The sequence below is a fragment of the Cydia fagiglandana genome, chromosome 16 (genome assembly GCF_963556715.1).
Source record: "Cydia fagiglandana chromosome 16, ilCydFagi1.1, whole genome shotgun sequence".
Taxonomy (NCBI): Eukaryota; Metazoa; Arthropoda; class Insecta; order Lepidoptera; family Tortricidae; genus Cydia; species Cydia fagiglandana.
Window position 1 is genome coordinate 6,388,002 of NC_085947.1, and position 16,305 is coordinate 6,404,306.

The 16,305-nt window shown below is 38.4% G+C and overlaps 1 protein-coding gene across 2 annotated transcripts in view; it reads left to right on the forward strand.

The window, feature by feature from the left end:
* Positions 1-8,381, forward strand: part of LOC134671852 (uncharacterized) — a 32,478-nt gene extending 24,097 nt beyond the window's left edge. Inside the window, exons 1-4 of one of the 2 annotated variants that reach the window (XM_063529705.1) lie at positions 3,091-3,199; positions 4,549-4,591; positions 6,586-6,642; positions 7,905-8,381. In XM_063529705.1, coding sequence (XP_063385775.1) covers positions 3,110-3,199; positions 4,549-4,591; positions 6,586-6,642; positions 7,905-8,296 — 582 coding nt within the window. In that variant the 5' untranslated portion in view covers positions 3,091-3,109 and the 3' untranslated portion in view covers positions 8,297-8,381. Of the gene's footprint in view, positions 1-3,090; positions 3,200-4,548; positions 4,592-6,585; positions 6,643-7,904 lie in introns of those variants that run through there. The other variant, XM_063529706.1, reaches the window with a different exon arrangement.
* The last annotated feature ends 7,924 nt before the right edge of the window (positions 8,382-16,305 follow it).

The following is a 16,305-nucleotide window of genomic DNA, read 5'->3' on the forward strand; positions in this document are numbered from 1 at the left end:
ATTGTTCATCTTTGTTGCGAAATATCTCGAAGACTATGAATTGAAGTAAATATGGGATAGGTACTATATATTGCTTAAAGCCGTTGCTGATGTTACCTAATATGATAAGCTACTAAAACATTAGAAAACTAAGGGATTCAGATTGAAGGCCATTAGCGTGGGCGCCCCTTCATAAAAAAATTCTAATAATATAACAATGGAGTTCAATATTTATAAATCAATATTGCGTTAAGTATAGAAGCCAGTTCGTCAGGTGGCGCTTAAACACAGTAGTTAACAACTTACTCTCTGTCTCAGCACTAGCGGCACTATAGACCGACCGCTTAAATGAGTCCTCGCCTGTACGGTACGGGGGCGACGGGGTAGGACGACTAAGGGTGGCGGGGAAGGTGCGGGCGGCAGGCATACGGCGCCCGTCGCCCCCGTACCGCACAGGCGGGGACTCATTTAAGCGGTCGGTCTATAATAGCATTAATAGCTCGTAAACGTGACCCTACTTTCGAACCAATAAGTTTACATCTAGCTCGTATTATGTTCGTTCACAGGCGGCCACAGTCATCACCAGCCTGGCCCTGTCCAGGGCCAGGTCAAGGAGCACACCGTAGTGTAGGGTTTCTAAGACCTCCTGGAGATAGCAGCTTAAGCAACGCCCAAGTTGCTTCTGGCCACGGCCACCGCAATGACGACAAGAATTCTCATAATTAAATCTTTTTGTATGTTTAATATTGTATTATAAGACACAAAACAAGCCATTTAACGAATCATAAATCAGTAATACATTTTAAGTTTTTTTTTTCTATAGTATTTGCAACATTAGAGGGCCGTTTAGAATAAGCCTAGGTAATTCTTGTAATAGGTATAATAGGCTACTTGCACCATCCCACTAACCCGGGGTTAAGCGGTTAAACCGTTACCCAGTGTCAAATTTTGTACTGGTTACCATGGTAACTCTAGGATTAACCGGTTAACCCCGGGTTAGTGAAATGGTGCAATTGGCGCCTGATTTAAATTTAACACACTACCCGTGTTAATGTAATAATACTACATGTTCATATTAAATATGTACTAGCTTTTGCCCGCGACTTCGTCTGCGTGGAATTAGTAATTAAGGTAGTTATTTTATTCAATCTGCGTTTTGTTGGTTCCCCATACAAACTTCGACCCCCCTTAACCATAACGTGCCATAACTGTTCGGACAAAGTGTGGAAGTCGTGAACTAGCGGCGGCCGAAGATAACTTCGGTTTAGCACCAATAAAATTCTGCGTCTAACTCTGTTTTATTGTTTATTGTTTATTATTAAAAAAAAATTAATTACAGCGTTCGCCAATACATTACAATCTTAAATACTATTTAACCAACATTACTTAACCTAATTTTTAATTCACTACACTACACTACTTAATTAATACAGCGATTCAAATATTCGTTTACATTGTTCTACAAGTTGTGACCACTTGGATGCGAACACATCAATGTGTGGTGCCATATTAAGTACAGAGTTGAGCAGCGTGAGTGCGGTGTGTAGCGGCGCTTGGCGCAGCAGGCCGCTGCGCGCGGGCGGCGCAGCCAGCAGCCGCGCGCTGCGCAGTCGCCCGCGCGCATCAGGTGCATACAGTCTTACTACCTCACACACCAGCTCTACACGGTCCACCCTATTATGGATGACGCCTAGGGCGAGCTTCGCTACTGCTAGGTGTCGTCTGGTTTCTAGTGATTCGTACCCTAGCATGCCTAGCATTTATTTTCCATCTCACAGAATTCCTAGAAACTCAATAATAAATACGTAAAAGTATAAAACTTTGCACTTTAACATAACTTTGCCCACCGCGTCACAGTTCAGTTAAAGCGAATTAAATAACTTAAAAGCAGTTAGGTACAGATACACTTTCTGAAGAAAGTGAAGAGAAGTAGTTACAGATACGCTTGTTGTAGGAAGTGAGGAGAGTGTATATCTGTAACTACTTTTAAGTTATTTCGGTTTTATTGAACTGTGATGCGGTGGGCAAAGTTATGTTAAAGGTCAAAGTTTTATATTTTTACGGTAAGTCGTAATTGGGAAACGAATAATTCTAGTTGCATGTAAACGAGCTAACAGTATTTTAATCCCAACTAATATTATAAATGCGAAAGTAACTCTGTCTGTAAATAGGTACCACTTCACACTAAAACCCTTGAACCAATTTAGATAAAGTATGGAGATCATTTTAGGCCGGAAGAAGGACCAAGGGTAGTCTTTAGGGTTCCGCACCCAAAGGGTAAAACGGGAGCCTTTTACTCCACTGTTCGTGTGTCAGTCCGTCTGTCTGTCCAGTGCCACCTGTGGCCTATTTTATAAAGCTACAAGTTACAATTTACAAGCGGAAGTCTCGTTCTAACACATAGGATTAGAAAGAGACTTCCGCTTGTAAATTGTAACTTGTAGCTTTATAAAATAGGCCACTGCTGTATCTCATATGGTACCGAGAAAAAGTATCTAGTCATGTGGTAGCTATTTATTTTAGTTTCGTTCACTGTAGAAAAATATACGTGAGGTCTCCTTATACCCCCCCTCCTCCCCCAACGTGATCTGACGTGATTTTGTAGTGACCCACACCCCTCCTATCGAATCTCGCGTGATTTGTGCACAAGCCCTTGGGCCCGATTCGGATTTTGAAATAGACGCCTATTAGATATCTTTTAGACATCACCAAGATACGATAACGATATGTTTAAGATCCAACCTGTCAAATTTGACATTTGAAGGATTATACGATACTCTTGAACGATTTTCACAGGATATGACTTAGAGATCCAATTCACATCTAATAGATATCTTACTCTATCTAACGTAAAAGTGACATCGGTTGCCCGAATTGCGCTGCAAAAGAGAACTAGTTGATATCTAAACTATAACGTATCTAGAATGGATCTAGTACGTGTCGTCTCTTGTGAATATCTTGAAGTTCGAATACGGCAGCTTACCGTTACCAGTTTCTTATAATCGATATTATACTTAGAGCAATAAAGAGCATCGTATATATATGTAACATATATGAATATGCATCTAAACACGCAACAAACAAGATAACTGGATGTCATTAGAGGTCGGGCTGAGATGATCCGTTTCTGATGGTATTTAAGCCTCGGTCTAGATCAGAATTGAATAGTTTCAATCAGGATACCACACTAATACCTCCTAGCAATATGGCGAAGTTCTTGGTGAGTCGTGTTTACTTACGTGCTTGTTTATTTTTATGCAATATTTTATAAGATGTAGGTAAATATAGTCTGTCAAGGTGTTTCCGTCAGTAGAAAAAGCGATAATATTAAAAAAAATGACGCGAAGGGTTTATCGTGCCATAAAAAACCGGGCAAGTGCGAGTCGGACTCGCGCACGAAGGGCTCCGTACCATAATGCAAAAAAAAACGGACGGACGGACGGACAGCGAAGTCTTAGTAATAGGGGCCCGTTTTACAATTTGGGTACGGAACCCTAAAAAATAATTTCGCGCCTTTTTATACTGGCTAAGTTGTACGAATTGTTTGTCACTTTTGTCAGTATTAGTATTATTTAGACTTTTACCCCCTTATTCATACACGCGCTACAAATCTCAATTAGCTAAAATCGTTTGTCCTTATCTGTCATTTTGACTTATGTATTTGTAAGAAAGGGAAAAAACATGATTTAGCTAAAGGCCCGTAAAATTTTATGAACAAGGACGTAAGAGTCCAACTTTTAGAGGTACCCCAGCTCTTGTACTCTTCTTTTACCAGTGATATTTTAGTCAATAGAATTGTTCAAGCATGTGCACACGATAGCTCCGAGTCCGAGCAGACACCGTCTAACGAGCGAGAAAGAGAACGCGTAATGTTATGACTCAAGCGTTAAAAAGGGACAACGTGATAAGTTGTCAATATTTTTTACGATCAGTCTGGCCTAGTGGGTAGTGACCCTGCCTGTGAAGCCGATGGTCCTGGGTTCGAATCCCAGTAAGGGCATTTATTTGTGTGATGGCACAGATATTTGTTCCAGAGACATGGGTGCCGATTTTTGAATTTCGATCACTGTATTTCCTCTCTCGAAAATCGGTGGAAAACGGCGAAATGCTAATTTTTTAAATACGAGCGATCGAAATTTGAAATCTAGTGGTATATTGACCATTCGATTTCAATTCTATTAGTAGAATTTAAAATCCTAGTAGTGGAGATATCATTTAACGAAATACACGAAATCGAGTGGTCGAATTTCAAAAATCGGCCCCATGGTTGTTTTCTATGTATTTAAGTACATATTTATATATTACATATATCGTTGTCTGAGTAGGTACCCACAATACAAGCCTTCTTGAGCTTACTGTGGGACTTAGTCAATCTGTGTATGACTGTCCTATAATATTTATTTATTTATCTATAATTCGGTTTTTAAAATCCGAAATAAATGCCAATTCGTTTAGACCCCGACGGGTCTAAACCCCGAGCTGCCTTAAATATTGATGTCGTTAAATATCAATTTATGTATTAACAAGTTAAATATTAAAGTCGTTAAACATAAATTAATTGTTATACAGATAATCATGACGACGTTGGTGGCTGCGGCTTTAGCCTACCCTGGTAAGTGTCTGACTTCAAATACACAGTACCTATACCGGATGTGGCCTGTAACATGAGCAAATAATTAAAACATAGATTGTACTCCTCAAACGGTGACACTTTTGTTCAACAACTTTTAAAAATTATGAAATATTTAGACTCCCTATTTTTCATACAAAATAAATATTATCTTCAATGGACGCCATCGCCACGCCATATCATTGTGATTGACGTTGCTTGTCACGCCTTAAACATAACAAAATTCGCAATACATTGCGTCTTAGAATAAACTTTAAAGTGTATTAAAAATCAAACCACAAGTTATTTTTAAAAGTTGCTGAACAAATGTTGGTCAGTATGAGAAGTACAGCCTACGGTTTAATTTTTTGCTCGTATTACGGACCACACCCGGTATATTACAGTTTACAGTCAGACCGAGAAAAGTCTGCAGCGATTTTGATAGCCCACGAAGTACGGTGCCATTTTAAACGTCAAACTTCTATAATTTTTTTACGTATAAATAACACTTGCACTGCGTGGGCTATCGAAATCGCTGCAGACTTTTCTTGGCCTAACTCTAACATATCTACTTACACTTATTGTACATATCAGTTAATCAATTTTTAATTCATGTATCACTAAGTCTTCCCTTCTTATTTTATTTATTTATTTATTTATTTTTTATTTTATTTTATAGACACACCAACAGTACATAAACAAAGCAAGTAAAGTTACATAAGTACATCAGACACGTATGATATTTATGCACCAATAACAGGTGTGCAACAACATTCAAACAGTTCGAGGCTTTTACACTACTTTACAAACTATAAATATACATTAATAGGTTAAGTAATTAAGGCATGCAGGAAAGACTATATAACTACTATAAACATTACTTGTTAAAAGTTTGTTTGAGCATTCTGCGCTTTAAATTTTGTATAGAATCACTAAATATGTCTATTTCAAAGTTTTGTTCAAGAGACAGATTGTTCCATGTTACTTGCATTCTATGGACCGGAAGTGACTTGCCCAGTTTAGTCCTGGTAGAACTGGGGCGAAAAGTAGTGCGACGACCAGACCGGGTGCTAGCTTTTGGTACTGTAAAGTTTAAACCGCCCAGTAGGTAAGGTTCCGCGATTTTACCGTTTAACAACTTGTGTAACAAAGCCATGTCAAGGAATGACCGCCTGAGCTGTAAAGAAGACATTTTAAACCGTTGGAGTCTCTCTTCATATGTTAGGTTTTTACGAACTCCCTCGGTCTTTGTTTTAAACACTAAGAATCGAGTAAAAGAACGTTGGACTTTTTCCAACCGATTAATGTGAATTGCGTAGCCTGGATTCCAAACTTGACAACAGTATTCAAGACGAGACCGTACTAGAGCATTGAAAAGAGTTTGAAATGTGTCAGCGCGTTTTTATTTCAAACAGGCCTATTCGGATTTCGAGATAATCACAAGATCTTGAGACGATTTAGAGATCAACTAGATCTACATTAGATATCGACTAGATGTGACTTGGATATCTAAGTCATAACTTGTCGAAATCGTTCAAGAGGACCTCCAGAATCGCGGAAACGTCAAAATTGACATATCTATCTTGACTATCTTACAAATATCTTTAAATTATCCGTATCGTAACTTGTTGAAGTCTAGTAGAAATCTAATTCATTTTCCGAATCGAGCCGAAAGCCTGTGGCAACCCTTAATTATGACCGAATCTTCGCAACTCCAACCATAAAAGCGCCATAATTTTGACAATATCGATGCAATTATCGATCAACACACCTGAGGGGTTACCGCGAAAACAGAAATTCGCAAATTGCGGGGATATTTCTCTTTACTCCAATGAAGGCGTAATTCGAGTGACAGAGAAAAATGCCCACAATTTGCGAACTCAGATTTTCGCGGTTATAGCCCTGTTTGTACACGGCAACCAGGGCCCAGAAAAAGATAGGCAACCAACTGATTCATATTAAGTATGTATGTTGTATGTTTTCTTTATTTCATGCAGGTTACGGTTCCAGCGGGCGCGGTAGCCTCGGAAGTGGCGGCTTCGGCAGCAGCCAAGGTGGGTTCGGGAAGGCTTTTTCACTAAATAACTCAAACTACAGTTTTGAAGTCAATACTGTAGAGCAGCGGTCGGCAACAAGCGGCCTGCTAACCTTTCACTTGCGGCCCGCGAGCCCCACTGACTATATTTTACAAGCTTTTATTTAGTTTCACCTGACCGTTGTCTGTGTGTAATCAAATCTTAAATTTGATTCACTTCCCGGTTTCCAATTAAGCTGAAATTTTGCATGTATGTATGACTCGGATGGTACCATCGAGTTAATCTGATGATGGAGACAGGAGGTGGCCATAGCAACTCTGTGATGAAACAACGTAACCTATTTGTGTGAGGGGTTTTTAGAATTGTCTCGATGAGTATTAGTTATCTGTCGTAAGAAAAGTACAGTCAGCGATAAAAGCTTGTACCAAGAATGAAATTTTTGCCAAAACTTATTGTATGTAATATTGTCAAACAACAATGTTAAAGTCACACATATTAACAAAAGTGCAGCCCGCGTCAACTTCTACATGGCCCTCAACTACTATGGCCCTTGGCTGCTAAAAGGTTGCCGACCGCTGCTGTAGAGCTTTAAAATATAATTTTACTATTTAAGGGTACCCGTCTTGGGTCGTCCCATTCGTTTTTCGTCAAGTTCTTAAATTAGTCCTATTCTACTTTCGTCACTCATTCTACATTCGTCACAATCGTCGGTGGCTTTCAATGTAGAATGAGTGACGAAAGCAGAATAGGACTAATTTAAGAACTTGACGAAAAACGAATGGGACGACAAGACGATACCTATTTAAGTAACAATGTTGCTATTGCTATGCCCTTACGGGTGCACGTTGTAACCTAAGATAAAAATAAATAAGTCAACTCATATCACTATACAACTTAGCCAAAACAAACGCGTATCTATTAGGATCTTTTATGTATCCAGTGTCCATCGGCCTTCACGAACTCTTGGAAGAAATAATTAGCTTATATTAAAGCAGACGAGTTAGTTAAATCTTAGGTATCACTGGTTCAAAGTTACCACTGTGTTGCGGGGAAGGTGCGGGTGCCGTACGCATGCCGCCCGCACCTTCCCTTCCACCCTTAGTCGTCCCACCCCATCGCCCCCGTACCGCGCAGGCGAAGACTCATTTAAACGGTCGATCTATAGTAGCAACACAGTGGTAACTTTGAACCAGTGATACCTAAGATTAAAAGCGGTCGATCTATAGCATATTTTCACCTTTAAACCTATTGTCTTTCATCACGTTTCATTATTTTAACAGGAAGTCAGGGGGGATTCGGTGGAGGTAGCCACGGAGGTGGTCTCGGTGGAGGTAGCCACGGAAGCGGTATCGGCAGCGGTAGCCAAGGCGGTTTCGGCAGCGGTAGCCAAGGAGGTTTCGGAAGCGGCAGCAGCAGCTACGGTGGCCACGGAGGTCAAGGCAGTCGTCACCTTTCTGGGCTAGATGGTGGATACGGCCAGGGTCAGGGCGGTTTCGGTGGCAGCCAGGGAGGCTTCGGTGGAAGTCAGGGAGGTTTCGGTGGAAGTCAGGGAGGTTTTGGAAGCGGTAGCCACGGAGGTCAAGGAGGTTTTGGAAGCGGTAGCCGCGGAGGCCAAGGAGGATTCGGAGGAGGAAGTCAGGGCGGTAGCGGTGGATACGGACACAGATATTAAATCTTTTTTTTAAATTGTGTATGTAAAAATGTAAATTGTGATATTGATCGACTCCCAAAGCAGTAATAAATATTACGAAATTTAATATATATTTTAATTGGTAATTAAATAACTATGGCGCACACTTAAAACTACTGAAAAACTACATCATGGTCACGTTCTAAAAACTGTAGGATCCTAACTGTAAGATAGCGTTGGTTGTTTTCCTATGTAATAAAATAAAGAACAATTGTTTAGAACAGGTTACATGCATAAAGAGTAGGTAATTTGAACGTAACGTCTCATGCTAGTGCTTCATATAAACTCCATAGTAGCAAATCGTTTTGACAGTTCGAAAAAAAGAAACTGATCTGAAATTGCCCTGGTTGACCTTACCTTGATATTTTTAAACGTTAAACATACAGAATAGACATAATATAAACATTCTCATTAAATTATTACCAATATTTAAATGCTATGTATACATTGACGGAGCATGGCATAATTATAGACTCTAGCTATCGGATACCTATCGTCGGGTGACAAGCCAGTCACTAACATAATCATTGAAATTATTGCACAATAAACTGTGTTACAAGTGTAATAAAGTGCATTGTTACTTTAATTTTTTGATAGTACTTATTGAGTTTTGCTTGTCACCCGACGCAAAAAAAACTAGCTTCGGTAGTGATGAGGAATGCTTAGTGTCCAGTATGCAGTTGCTATACCTACCTACCCTACCTATAACTATTATCGTTCAGGAAGGACGAGACATGTTTCACAAGTGATAAACTCACTGTAAGGGGCCAAACAGCGATGATAACCCCATCCATGTGTGCTGATAATAAGATTAGAACACAATATTTTAACATACGTATGTACCTACAGTCAGCAGCAGACGTTGCTAAACGGGCCAGTTGTTCAAAATTATTTTATCGCGATTTTATTGTTAAGAGAATAAGAGCGTGTCAAGTTAATTGTGAACACATGGTCCGCTTAGCAACTTCTGCTGCTTTCTGTGCACGCGATAACGCTGCTTCACCGCGCGTGTCGACACACCAGTTTAAATCTTAGTAGATGGCGCCATTATAGCTTGCCCTGTCAATCCCTAGAGCCCTAGAATTGTGCCAAACTTTTGTTTTTTTAATGCCCTGGATGCCAGCTCTTTAAGCCAAATCTCATAGAAAAAGGGGCAAGCTATGATGGCGCCATCTATGCAAACCTTTGACAGTTGCCAAAGCCATTAGTACTAAAGTAGATGGCGCGTGCTATGGGCGCGTGTATTACGGTACCTTGGATGTCAACAGTTGACGTTTGAGAATCCAGTGATCAGAAATCATATATGGCGCCACTTTCTACAGCTGTCTTTATATTAAGGTTTGACACTAGTCAGTTAACACGTTGACTGCCATGGGCATCACCAGTGGGATCACGTAATCTTCTCTGTGTGGTCATGGGCATTACCGATGGGATCAAAAGCTCATTACCTCTTTGTTAATAAAAATATAGTATTTATGTGCACAAAAATTTATAACTATCTCCCTAAAGAGCTGAAGGAATTGGACTTACCGGAATTTGAATCAAAACTATTTAGATGGTGTATAGGAAAAATGTATTACGCCAACTCGGAACACTTTGCACTCGGAACGACGCAATAATGTAAATATAGATATAAGTCCTGTAAATATAGTTGTAATATAGTTGTAAGGTTATTCAGTTTGTATGTCTGTAATAGGCCGAAAATGGAGACACTGTCTATAGAATAAGATCATTTATGTATACCCATTTTTATACAAATAAATAATTTCATTTCATTTCATTAACCTCAGTAATAATCCGATGCTGTGAGCAACACCGGTGGGATCACTAAATGTGTATGGATCGTGAGAGCAACACTTTAGGGCTAGGCCGGTTCAGACGGACTGTAACCCGACTGCAACTTGTATGGGAACTGCACGCCGACGTTGCAGTCGGATTGCAGTCCGTCTTTATCGGCCCTCAGGTGAAAATATGGTCGGCAACCAATGTGTTAAGATTGTTCCTTCTCGCACCTACATAGTACCTAATTACCTATAGGATTGAATCAAAAGGCACTATAGAGTTAATAAAACGCAAAATAGTAAAACAATAGTTTATTATTTTAGACATAATTCTTTCTATCTGCAAAACGTCATTTCTTCCTATTACAACAATGAATTTACTCGTAATGTCGTTCGAACAACTAAACGCAATTCAATATCAAGCACGCCTTATAAAAATGTATGATATCGTGGTGCAACTGCCTACCCAACCAATGGAACTTGCGTCATTTAAAACAGATACAGATGTAGTGCATAATTATTTTCCATCGTTTTTTTCACGGAAATATACGAACGTGTCTTGCTATTTCAGTCAATCTCGGTACAAAAAGTACTGAGGTTGACTGAAGTAGCATGACAAATACGACCGAGAAAATACAATGGATAACAATTACATATGCTGCACTACATCTGTAAGTAAAGCTTTCTTCTATCGGCTTTGGCGATTCCACGTCGATATATCTGGGGAAACCCTTAGACATCCTTAGGGCGTACCACCTCGAATCTTACTTTACTAATTTTAGAGGGTTGGAGGGGCACTTGCCCCACTAGACTTGTCACATGAGAAAATCTACTTTTTATTAGAAAAATACACGTCCATAGTGCGTTGACCGCCGTACATGACCGCTATGTTATGTTTACACTGTGCATAGGATTTAACGCAGATACTAATCTGCAGGGGCATCTACCGGTATGTCCTGTTAGCAACGTTTTAGACAGATTCAAGTAGTAAACATTTTTATATGTCATATATTGTTTTAATTTAAGTAGCTTGGAGTATGCACTCGGTGCGAGATAGAGCCCGTAGGTATTAGCACTATTTGTACAGTCATCAGCAATAGTATCTTACACAACTAGGGCCGCAAAAATATGTGACACGTTCTTATTTGGAGCGCAATAAGAGCGCGTCATATATTTTTGCGGCCCTAGTTGTGTAAGATACTATTGCTGATGACTGTACATGACAAGTTGATAAAGACTTAGGGCCGACACAGACGGACTGTACCGGCCCTTAGCTTAGACAGACTCTACATATAAAGACGCACAAGTGTAAACTTGACCTTATAAAAACTTTGAAAATGATTTTTTAATTAATTTAATTCCAGAATTATAAAATGAAAATCTGTACAGTTTTATGCATTACTTTATCAGTGCTTCATTTCGCTGGCACAATATTACAAAGTTCTATGTTATATTTTCAAGACAGTTGAAATTCGACTTAATGTCACTGTGACAAAGTTCAAATTTCAGTTCGATAAAAGTGAATAATAGAACCCTGTAATATTAGGCCAGCGATATGTAGTTGCCAATAGAACATATCCAGAAGAAGAGCCTCTACTCGCCTAAAGGCATAATAGTTATTTTGTATAAAACGTGACGATAAAATTACATTAGTGTTTAACAATATTTATGCACCCTCAAAATGATGTTACGTTACCCCATTATTATTATTAACCCGGTAATAGGGCGAAAAACTGCACATATTGATACTTGACAGTAAGTGTAAAAGTTGTTAATATCAGGGACCATTAGGACCAATACCGCTATTCGTTAAATTAAATTATCGTCCACTGCTTGGATGAATCATATCATAAAAGGATATTTAGGTAATTAGATACAATAATAAGTATAAGATTAGTCAATTATACAAAACCTACTTTAATAGGGACACCGAAATTAAAACCGGTTTACCGGTAAATTAGATGAATATCGGTCCCTGGTCAAAACCGGTAATTTCTGCATTTCGTAAAGTAATATTTTTTACCCAGCCTTAGACTTTAAAATAAATACTTCCTACCTGTATGTGCGTTGTTTCACCCTATTCCTAGGCACTAATTATTAGCAACAGTTTATTAGGTACGCTAATAGATTAATCATCATTAACATATTAGAAACTGCGCACTAGATAAATATATTTTAAGATCTACTATTTACAAGTTCTAACAGTTATATACACAGATCAATAATTTATTAAAAACAAAAATAAAAGCATTATCTAGTCTCCAACTAACATTAAAGCATTTTAGAAGGCGAATAAACGAACACTATTATTACAATAATATTACATATATGATAGCTGAGACCAGTATATAATACAAACTATCAATTTCTAAAAGTCGCATGCCTCATCATTGTGGCTTAAACAGCAACAATACACAACAACTCATAACTGTACATTGATGACCCTTATTACAAAAGGCATAAGGTCCACAGTTAACAATGTGGGCGATGGTATGAAGAGTCATATGTAGAGCACTATAGTATGTATTGTAGATTGCGCCATGCTTTTGGTGGCGCCATCTACAAAAGTTATGAGGCACAAGACGTAGTTTGGAAGTTGATAGTTCTTAATTAATACTAGTCTCTAATGATAGCTTATCGCAATATAAACAATCACAATGTTGTTCTTCTGATTATTCCAATAGTTCTATCATATCGTGACTTTCGGTAAAATAATAATCGTATAACATCAAATGTCTAGTTTTATATTTTTATATTCGTTTACCCTGTATCAAATTAAATGAAATAAATACTCTTTTTAAAAATACCGTATTAAATTGCTTTTACTATTCTATATATTAAATCGAATTGTTATAGCCTCTGAAAACTCTGAGCCGAACTGAATGTAACAACACTTGCATACAAATGATGATTTTTGGTAGAATATATTGTAACATATAGATACATCTCATGACTATATTATCATAAATATCTGTTAGTTTCAGAGTCACAATACATTTTCATATAAGGATTCAAGTCAAGCATAAGGGTGGTATTATGTCGATATTAAAGTTTGGTACGTAATACAGTACCTACATTTTAGGTATACCCACATATAAATATCATAAGTTGAACTACGTAATACGTTATTTGAGTCCTACAAGAAACAAAAATTAATATATATTTTATCTTTGAGCAATTTTTAACTTCTAAAACAATATTCTCAAGCTCCGCAAAAAAAAACCATCCTATACCACAATAGACCACAAATACCAAAAATCAGCATCCTTATACATAGGCAGGGATCGGAACCGGTTTTTTGCACAACATCGAAATAACCATATTTTTCGAATTATTTTATACGCGAAATGTAGAATTATTAGATTGCCCAATTACATACATACATACATACATACATACATATATTTTATATTTATTATATTTCCTTTAATATTGCCCAATTAGAAATGAAATAATTAACAAAGAACGAGATAATACCGTTTTCGTTCCCATACAAAAAGTACCGCTATCCGATCCCTGTGCACAGGCCGTGTGAGCAAATTTAATTCAACATCTGAGTAACGACAATATAATGTAACACACCATAACATCCTATAAAGTTTTTAGGGTTAAATTTCTCACGCAAGAGACTTAATTAAGGTAAGGTAAGAACGTAGAATATAAATGCTATAAATAGAAAGGCAATGGTAAAACTTCTCGGCTCGCGAGCGCACGCGACTATGCACCTAATGCGTTGGGATTAGAGTCTAATTTGAATGCACGTGCGCCCGCGCAGCTCTTGATATGCTAGTTGAAGCAGGTGACAGCAGCGGGACAGTTCTTAGTCATTTATGATTTATGATGCAACATCGTAACAAATAAATGTACCAGAAATACATTGTTATATTCGCATGATTAATGTTATTCCCAGTAGAAGATGTTTGGCGTTTTGCGAACATTCCTAAATATCAATGTGAGTCACGCTGAATGCTTGAAAGTGAAAATAGCCTGATTAACTGAATAACTGATTATAAGCTACACTAGCTGCACTAGAATTTAAATAGTGAAATATAAATATTAAAAACGGGTCACTCACGTATTTTAAGTCGAAAAAGCTCGACATGTTTGACTCCGTACCGAGGAGTGTCATCAGGAGCATGCGTTGACGGTGACGGACTAGCGCAGACTACGGGCCGCAGCCCTTCGCGCCCAATGACTCCTAAAAAACTCGATGAAATTCGTGAGTGATCCGTTTTAAATATATTTAATGTCTGTGTCTCGCGGAAGTTACGTTATTATAATTTAAAAAGTGCTTGAAAACTAGTAGCTGCATAAATTTGATAATAATAACTGTTTACCATTTGCTGCACTCGTTATAGTTGTATGACTATTGATACTCAGATAAAGATGCGTGCTGATCCAGCGAATATTAGGGAATCGATCTAGACGATCTAGTCGCATCTTAGGGTGGTATTCCACCTGTCCAATTTCTTGGTCTAATGTGTATTTGCGTATCACATATTGCATAACGAGAGAAAGAGACGCAATGACATTAGATCAAGAAATTTGACAGGTGGAATACCATCCATACGCACATAATCCAGTAAATTTGTCGAATTTTGTAACCTGGCTCTTTTGCGTCAAATCCGGTAGTTCTGATTTTTTGCAGACTTGTTTATGATGTTGGCCCAATGCATAATCCAAGTTTGTGACTTCGAGCGCCGAACGCAACTTTGTCAAAAATCGAATAAACTGCAATTTTTTTTAGAATTGGGCGATTATAACCCTAAAGTACTAGTTTTTGGTAGTAACTTCCTAGGGCGTTTTTAAAGTAGACTAAATTTGCTACAATAAGACACTAGAATTGTCTCTGTACATCTAATATTTTCCGAGATAAAGCCTTTCAAAATTTTATATTTAAATTTTTATATTTTTAAATATTTTTTCAAAATAGGCACATAGGCACCCATACATTTTTTTATGGAAAATAAATATTTTGTAGAACGTGCCGGTGATGACTTCCATATCAATTACCTACCTAACCCTTATATTATAGCTAAGAACTGATGTAAAATTATAAAATTTTGAAAGGCTTTATCTCGGAAAATATTAGATGTACAGAGACAATTCTAGTGTCTTATTGTAGCAAATTTAGTCTACTTTAAAAACGCCCTAGGAAGTTACTACCAAAAACTAGTACTTTAGGGTTATAATCGCCCAAATCTAAAAAAAATTGTGGGTTATTCGATTTTTGACAAAGTTGCGTTCGGCGCTCGAGGTCACAAACTTGGTTTATTCATTGGGCCATAAACAAGCCTGCAAAAAATCAGAACTACCGGATTTGACGCAAACGCAAAATGTATAATTTTACTGTATTAACAGTGCAAATAGAAGAAACGCACGTAAGCCAAAATAAATAGATTTTTTTTAAATTAATGGCACAGAATAAGCAATAGTACTAGGTACAGAAGACTCCTCTCTAACAAAACGCGTCTGTTACGATCAGCACAGATATGGCCGCTAGGTGGCGACAGCGCCACGCGCGGCTTATGGCTTTCCCATAAGCCACGCGCGGCTTATGGCTTTCCCCAAAATTGGTGTGGAACGGATTTACTTTTAGCTACCTGTAGCAAAGCGACGAAATCGCGGAGTAAGCCACGCCTGTTAATGGTAAAACTTTAAGTGTTACGATATTGCAAGCGCGCTTAAAATAAATCTTAAAAGTATCGTAAAAAAAATTAGTAAATTGGCGTTTGTTATCGGCGTCCGATGTGTATCGAACCAATATTGCCGTTTGGGGGCAATAACGCGATTTTTAATCGCAACGCTGTTTTTTTGGTGGCTCTCGCAAAAGTATACGACGTTTTAGCACGCTCCAGCTATATGCGCCGTGTGCAACCATCACAACGCGGCAGCACAAGCCAATTTTAAGAATCTTGCAGCTGCCAGCACTCGAGGCACGTCTGTTGTGTTTCAGGGTGGTATTCCATCTGTCCAATTTGTTTGTCCAATGTGTATTTGCGTCTCACTTAATGAGAGAGTGAGACGCAATGACATCAGACGAAGAATTCAGTTCGTAAGCGGAGCATACAGTGTCGATGTTCAAGCGGAGCTCGCGGTGTACACGTTAAGCACGTATGCGAGCGGCCCGAGTGAACGTCGCCAGAATAGTTTGATGTTTGACGCTTCGCCGTCTGGTGGAGGCCGTATACGCCAGCTCACATCTGCATA